The 8645-nt window shown below is 37.8% G+C and overlaps 1 protein-coding gene across 1 annotated transcript in view; it reads left to right on the top strand.

Annotated features, from left to right (window-relative positions):
• KCNMB2 (potassium calcium-activated channel subfamily M regulatory beta subunit 2) overlaps positions 1 to 7542 on the top strand; it is a 39665-nt gene extending 32123 nt beyond the window's left edge. The window contains exon 5 of the mRNA XM_017877002.1: positions 7054 to 7542. Within this exon, the coding sequence (XP_017732491.1) occupies positions 7054 to 7338 (285 nt within the window). The 3' untranslated portion in view covers positions 7339 to 7542. The remainder of the gene's footprint in view (positions 1 to 7053) is intronic.
• Positions 7543 to 8645: the final 1103 nt, after the last annotated feature.

Below are 8645 nucleotides of genomic sequence, written 5' to 3'. Positions count from 1 at the left end.
AGCCTGGGCGACAGAGCGAAACTCTGTCTCAAAAAAAAAAAAAAAAAGGCAAATGAAGAACACACCCTTCCCTTGAAGTGATCTGAGAAATTGATAGCTCCCTTCTTACCATCACAAGGAAAAGGAGGCTGACAGCGAGGTTATTCAGCCAAAAACACTCTCTTATTGCCTCATCCCTTCCCCACTTCTTTTATTTTGAAGATGAAGGCATGTCACTCTTTGCTTCACATAAGCCTAGTAAGGCATGTCTGAAAAAAAGCCCAACAGGTAGTTTCTTAAAACTTCTGTCCATCATGAGAATAAAAATAACTGTTCTAAAGGATTCTGGAAGAGAGGCTAAGGAAGAAAAAATTTAGTCAGTTCTCCAAAAATTGGAGAGAAGATGCAATTGCTGGACCTTCATGGCCCAGGTAAGGGAAAGGATGATCAGGAGACATAGACAGGACCCAAAGTTTTTCAGCTGGGAAAGGAAAGAGCATGATCTTGGGTCCATCCCTGTGGTTTTCAGTACTGAAGAGAAGTTTCTGTCTGTCAGGAATCTAAGGATTGGGAAAAGCAGTAAGATGTTATTAACAAAACTCAGGATTAAGAGAGATGTAAGTCTAAATCTTCCACTGAATGGCTGCTTCAGAGGTTTGACAGATTTATATAATCACATGTTAAGGCACAAAAGAAAAAATGACCTATAGCCATAGTAAAATATTAACATATTTTTATCAGTACTAAAATATATTGTATATATAAAATTATTACTCATATGTTCTTTCTGTTAAATATCATATAGAGTCTAAAAGCTAAATCTTCCCCTTCCCACACCTCTCACCAAAAAAGAAAGATCTAAAAACGATAGATGTTTATTTTCTATCTAAATTACATTTTTCCAGCTAAGTGTATATCTCACTTAGTAAAGTTTTGTTTATTGAAATGCATTCTATGTATTCGAAACCAAAGACATAAAAATGCCTTCTGAACACATGATAAAATCATAAGATAACTAAATCTTCACTCTAAATTCACACCTGCCTAAGAAACATACTCATGACTATTGTTTGAGCCACAGAAACAAAAACCTAGGCTTCTAGTGTAGAATTCAGCATAATGCAAATCTCCTAAGACAAAAAGGCAAGGGACATGAGATGACAGCCATTAAACAGGACTGCTTCTGTGAAAACCATACAGCTAGTAATTTTGTTCTGCTTAGAGATTTCATAGTTTAGTATGTGATGCTTGATTGAAGACTTTTAGAAGACCATGTGGACAAATGTGAAATTCTAACAGAAAAACATGTTAATGAAAATTTATTGAGCCTTTAAGCATATTCATCATTTAATCCTCACAAAAAAAAAAAAAAAAAAAAACCCTGCCATGAAGGCTCTATTAATCCCATTATATAGATTTTAAAAATTTATTCTGAGAGGCCACATAACTTGCCTACAGTCACACAGTAACCAGATCTCCTGAGCACAAGTCAGGAGCTTGTTATACTACTCATACATTCATCATCACCAAAGGACTTATCACCAAAGGACATATCAATAATAAAAGTAGATGATCACCAAAGGACTTATCAATAATAAAAGTAGATGACTGATTGACAAATAGTAGAATTTTCATTTTCAGGGACAGTGAATGGTCTAGTGACAGCTGGTTTATGTGTATGTTAAAAAAATGACAAGATGAGAAAGAGCTAAAAACACCAGGGGAGAGGACCTTTTCTCCACTGGTATCTGCCTGTTGCTCATATGTGTACCACTGGCCCTGAGGTCCCACAATCAATCGAGTATGGACCATGCCTCATCCATCCAGCCCACATGCATGTAATGAAAGTCCAACGACTTTCAACTTTATTTATTTATTTATTTAATTTTTTTTTTTTTTTTTTGAGACGGAGTCTCGCTCTGTCGCCCGGGCTGGAGTGCAGTGGCCGGATCTCAGCTCACTGCAAGCTCCGCCTCCCGGGTTCACGCCATTCTCCTGCCTCAGCCTCCCAAGTAGCTGGGACTACAGGCGGCCGCCACCTCGCCTGGCTAGTTTTTTGTATTTTTTAGTAGAGACGGGGTTTCACCGGGTTAGCCAGGATGGTCTCGATCTCCTGACCTCGTGATCCGCCAGTCTCGGCCTCCCAAAGTGCTGGGATTACAGGCTTGAGCCACCGCGCCCAGCCGACTTTCAACTTTATTTAGCAGCTCCTGTATTACAGTTCTGCCAGATGGTCTCAATGGTAGTTTATATGAAGAATCTTACCTAGTGACAGAATTATTGCCATTTGTCTGACAAATGTTTATTTTAAAATATATATTTTTAAGCTGAATCAATTCACAAAAGCATAACTTTCAATGGAATGCCATTCTTACTGAGATCATTTCAATAACTTAGCACTGTTCACCACTGAAATTGCTACTATAAACTATCTTGGCACAGAAATATACAGATACCTGAAGCATTCACAATCTAAATTGGTTTGGTTTAAATTCAACCAGAAATGGTTTGTCTGTTATTTTTTAAATGCTTTGGTTCAAAAAACATTTCTAAAAACATTAAAGCAATGATCAGGGCATCTTCGAAGATGTCCATCTTTGAAGGACAAAAATTAAGGTATTCCCATACTGCCTTACACCCTTTTGATCCAGAGGCATCCAACAGGTAGGAAATTCGCTTCATGACAGTCAAAGTCCAGTTGTCATACTAAATTATAACTGACTGAAAAATTCTGCTTTCTTGGTGATACTTTCACCCCCTTAGTGCCTTGCTAGTACCAGGGAATTCTCTGCTCTACTTACCTATACAAATGTATTCACATTTATTCTTAGCTGGTTAAATTTTAAGGTGTCAACCAGACCTTGCTACAAGAACATCACATTAAATAATCAAAGAACCTTCCTGCTGTTTATAGTCTAATAATTCAATGACTACAGCTCAGCAAAAAAAAAAAAAAAAAAAAAAAAAAAAAAAAAAAGCAAGGTGGCTGTGTGCCCACTGATAAAGTCTGGGGAAAGAGTAATTCAAATATATTTCATTAGCCAAAACTCTTTGTCTTTTAAATATTTTATTCCTGGGAAATCTACTGGTCTAAATTTTTCTGAAATTTCAGGCTTCTACCCCAAAACCTGTATCAATGTACCTCAAAGCTCACCTTATCTGTGTCTCTGCATATAGTCATGGAGGTTGTGCATTGCACAGAGGTACTAATCACACTGTAAAAGTCATATATGTGAATATTTACAGTTACAATTTGTAAATTGGTAAATGACAGTAAGATGTGAGTTTTATAAATAAAATAAATTTATTAGGATAATTTTCCAACTGAAAATGATAATGTTTTGAAGAAGGAGCATAGTGTTTCAGTTCACACTAAAACACTCTATAGATAAGCAGTGATTCTGTCAGCCAATTTAATTCTGATAAATCAGATAAGTGAATCATTTGATTTTATATATATATGTATCAAGGGGCAGGACAGTAAAAGTCTATTGAGAGGTTCTTACCAATAGAGAAGAGAGTTAGCCAAAACCTAAACATCTCCCAGAAAAGCGATTTAAATCACTTTTCCAAACTTAAAAAAAAAAACCCTCATTATTGTATCAGTTTTGTCATGGCACATTTATAAATGAAGGAAAATAAGTCACAGAGATTTCCTCAGAGATAGCTTTTTTTAATTAAAAATGTGTCCAACTATATCTAACATAAAATAAAAAGAAAAACTACAAGAAAGGTATTTAATTCCATCTGTATCTAGATAAGAAAGAGGAGAAAGGGAAGAGTGAACAAGAAGCGGAACAGAGAGATAGATTTAAAGCCAGGTGGGAGTTGAGGGAAGGGCAAGGAAGGAGGAGATACAAAAGAAAACAGAATGCAAAGATATAAGTGTGTATTAATCTGTTTTCACATTGCTATCAAGAACAACTGAGACTGGATAATTTATAAAAGAAAAAGGCTTAGTTGATTCACAGTTCTGCATGTCTGGGGAGGCCTCAGGAAACTTATAATCATGATGGAAGGCAAAGGGGAAGCAAGGCATGTCTTCTCATACTGGCAGGAGAGAGAGAACATGAGGGCAGGGGTGCTGCCAAACACTTTTAAACCATCACATCTCCATGAGAACTCACTCATTATCATGAGAATAGCATGGGGAAACCACCTCCATGATCCGGTCACCTCCCACCAGGTCCCTCTCTGACACCTGGAAATTACAATTTGAGATGAAACTTGGGTGGAGACACAGAGCCAAACCATATCATTCTGCCCCTAGCTCTTCCCAAATCTCATGTCCTCTCTTCCCAAATCTCATGTCCTTTATACATTTCAAAACCAATCATGCCTTCCCAACAGTCTCCCAAAGTCTTAAATCATTCCAGCATTAACTCAAAATTCCAAGTCCAAAGTCTCATCTGAGACAAGGCAAATCCCTTCCGCCTATGAGCCCATAAAATCAAAACCAAGTTAGTTACTTCCAAGATACGATGGGGGTACAGTTGTTAGGTAAATAGACCCATTCTAAATGGGAGAAGTTGGCTAAAACAAAGGGACCACAGGCCCCATACAAGTCCAAAACCTAGCCAGGCAGTCATTAAATCTTAAAGTTCCAAAATAATCTCCTTTGACTCCATGTCTCACATTGAGGGCATGCTGATACAAGAAGTGGGTTCCCAAGGCCTTGGGCAGCTTTGCCCTGTGGTGTGGTTCTGCAGGGTACAGCCCCTGCAGTTGCTTTCCCAGGCTGACTCTGAGTGCCTACGGCTTTTCTATGCACACGGTGCAAGCTGTTGGTGAATCCATCCTTCTGGGGTCTGAAGGACAGTAGCCCTCTTCTAACAGCTCCACTAGGCAGTGCCCCAGTGGGGATTCTGTGTGGGGACTCCAACCCCACATTTCCCTTCTGCACTGCCCTAGCAGAGGTTCTCCATGAGGCCTCCACCCCTACATCAGAATTCTGCCTGGACACCCAGGCATTTCTATATATCCTCTGAAATCTAGGTGGAAGTTCCAAACCCTTAACTCTTATCTTTTGCACACCTGCGGTCCCAACAATACCTAGAAGCTGCCAAGGTTTGGGGTTTACACCCTCTGAAGCAATGGCCTGAGCTGTACATTGACCCCTTATAGCCACAGCTGGAGCAGCTGGAAAACAGGGCACCAAGTTGCAAGGCAGCATAGAGCAGCAGGGCCCTAGGCCATTTTTCCCTCCCATGCCTCCAGGCCTGTGATGGGAAGGGCTGCTACAAAAATTTCTGACATACCTAGGGACATTTTCCCCATTGTGTTGGCTATTAACATTCAGCTCCTCATTACTTATGCCAATTTCTGCAGGAGGTTTGAATTTCTCCCCAGAAAATGGGTTTTTGTTTTCTACCAACATGGTCAGGCTGCACATTTTCCAAACTTTTATGCTTTTAAACATAAGCTCCAATTTCAAATCATCTATTTGTGAATGCATATAACTGTACATTTCAGGAAAAGCCAGGTCATCTCTTGAATGCTTTGCTGGTTAGAAATTTCTTCTGTCAGATATCCTAATTTATCTCTCTCAAGTTCAAAGTTCCACAGATTTCTATGACAGAGGCAAAATGCTGCTAATCTCTTTGCTAAAGCATGGCAAGCACAACGTCTGCTCCAGTTCCCAGTAAGTTTCTCATCTCCATCTGAGACTACCTCAGTCTGGACTTCTTTGTTCATATCACTATCAGCATTTTGGTCAAAACCATTCAACAAATCTCTAGGAAGTTCGAAATTTTCCCTCATCTTCCTGTCTTCTTCTGAGTCCTCCAAACTGTTCCAACCTCTGTCTGTTACCCAGTTCCAAAGTTGCTTCCACATTTTCAAGTTATCTTTATAGCAATACCCCACTGGCCTGGTACCAATTCTCTGTATTAGCCTATTTTCACACTGCTATAAAGATATTACCTGAGACTGGGTAATTTATAAATGAAAAAGGTTTAATTAACTCACAGTTCCACATGGCTGGGAAGGCCTCAGGGAACTTACAATCATGGCAGAAAACGAAGGAGAAGCAAGGCACATCTTCTCATGGTGGCAAGCAAGAGAAAGAACATGAGGGAAGAACTGCCAGACAGTTTTAAACCATCTAATCTCGTGAGAACTTACTCACTATCATAAGAACAGCGTGGGGGAAACTGTCCCCATGATCCAATCACCTCCCAGCAGGTCCCTCTCTTGACACATGGGATTACAATTCAAGTGAGATTTTGGATGGGGACACGGAGCCAAACCATATCAAAGTGTGTAGAAATAAAGAGAGGAGAGACATGTAAAAGAGGTAGCCAAAGAAAAGAGAGGTGAAAAGATCAAAAGAAAGGTAGCGTAAGTTCTCAGGTGAGTGGTGATTAAAGAACTGTTTTATTCTTCCTTGGCTTATAGGAAAAGCTGTTTTATTTTTCCTTGGCTTATGGGAAAAGCTACTTTGGCATGCTAAATGGGTCTGACCCACTCATCTCAGCTCTTTAACTATTCAATATTCCTACACATTACAGATTTCTTTTTCAGTAATTCAACAGAAGTGTAGCTGTTTTTTTTTATGACAGTTGCAAGGTAACCTAATAAAATGAAGCCAAGAAAAAAGGATAAGAGTAAACTACTTTCCCCGAGAGAACTTTTATGTTATGTGGACAGATGTGGACAGGCAAAATGATGGCAGAGTTGACATTCTGATTCCAAAAAGAAGTATGTTCAATAGAAAATAATTAAAACCTATCATACCTAGCTACGGCAAAAAGAATCCTGGGAATCATTTAATTTATTTTACGTACGCAACATGGAATGATTAAATCAAGCTAATTAACATATCTATCATTTTATTTCAATCAATAAATAGTATATGGGTGAACAATCAAGGGACATCTTGGTCAGATACCTTAAAACATTGTTTTAATCAATGTGTTATTTATTAGGGTTTCCCAAGGCACCAGTTTGAATATGAAGAGAATAACCACCATGGTTATTTCACAGATCACTAATTTGAACACAATACTCCAATCCCCCCTAGAGTCTGAAACACACAGAATATCTTCTAGTAACAGTTTATCTTATTCTCCACAGTGCTCCTATATACCTAAGTGTGGAAAAAATTTTGAAGAATCCATGTCCCTGGTGAATGTTGTCATGGAAAACTTCAGGAAGTATCAACACTTTTCCTGCTATTCTGACCCAGAAGGAAACCAGAAGAGCGTTATCCTAACCAAACTCTACAGTTCCAACGTGCTGTTCCATTCACTCTTCTGGCCAACCTGTATGATGGCTGGGGGCGTGGCAATTGTTGCCATGGTGAAACTTACACAGTACCTCTCCCTACTCTGTGAGAGGATCCAACGGATCAATAGATAAATGCAAAAGTGGATAAAATAATTTTTGTTAAAGCTCAAATACTGTTTTCTTCCATTCTTCACCAAAGAACCTTAAGTTTGTAATGTGCAGTCTGTTATGAGTTCCCTAATATATTCTTATATGTAGAGCAATAATGCAAAAGCTGTTCTATATGCAAACATAATGTCTTTATTATTCAAGAGAATAAATAACTGTTTTGTGTTGGTTGGTGGTTTTCATAATCTCATTTCTGTACTGGAACTAGTACTTTCTTCTCTCATTCTGCCAAAATAGGGCTCAGTTATTCATTTGCCAAGCTTTGTGGAGGAATGTAGGTGACATCAATGTGAAAAAGTCTGTGTTCTGAGTTGTCAGATCTCTTGAAGACAATATTTTTCATCACTCATTGTTTACTAAAGCTACAGCCAAAATATTTTCTTTTCTTATTCTAAACTGAGCCCTATAGCAAGAAAAGGGACCAGATTTCCTAATTAAAGGAAGTTAGGTACTTTCCTTGTATTTTTTACCATATCACTGTAAAGAAGAGGGGAAACCCAGCCAGCTACTTTTTTTCATCACTTTTTATTTATAACTTCAGATTTTTAAAACTAATTTCCAAAATATAAACTGTTTTCATTAGCCAATTCTATAATATCTTCCTGTGATTTATGTAGAAAATGAACAGACCCCTTTTCCATTTAAGACCCTTCTACTGTGTGAAGAGATGATACCTACAAGGAGTATCATTACCTGTGAGTTGACTGAATATTAGTAGGTGCTCCATTACAATCCAGAAAAGCCTGTGTTACTGATATTTGTGTGGAAATCTTTATTTCATTTCAATTTACCTGTTAGATGGTAAAATTAAGATGCTACTTGCTGGTAAAAATTGGTAGACTGGTTTCAATGGGTAAATCTGTTGTGGCAAATTAATGTGTTGGAAAATTGCTCTTTGGGAATTTGTGTTTAAGTTAATGAATGTGTAGTATCTCCTTCTGACAAGTGTTCCCTATTGGGATTTTAAAGCTATGTGCACAGAATATTAGTCTCTTCTACATGTTTTATTTTTCTATTTACAACTCCCTTTTTTGTTGTTATATTTTATACACAGAATAGATCTTTTTTCTAACACATATTTGAACTGAATAACAGACTTAAAGAAAGCCTTTGTTCACATTACTATTTACTTATTGTGTTTGGGGGAAAATATAAGGGATTGATTTTAAATAAAAAACATTCCATCTTTCATTTAATATCAATATCAAAAGAAGAAGACAAACATCTATCTTTCTCATCTATATTTAAGTACCTTTTGTAATGTAGTATCA

The sequence above is a fragment of the Rhinopithecus bieti genome, unplaced genomic scaffold, assembly GCF_001698545.2.
Source record: "Rhinopithecus bieti isolate Rb0 unplaced genomic scaffold, ASM169854v2 scaffold_76, whole genome shotgun sequence".
In the NCBI taxonomy this organism is placed as follows: domain Eukaryota; kingdom Metazoa; phylum Chordata; class Mammalia; order Primates; family Cercopithecidae; genus Rhinopithecus; species Rhinopithecus bieti.
This window is presented reverse-complemented; position numbering and strand designations above follow the sequence as displayed.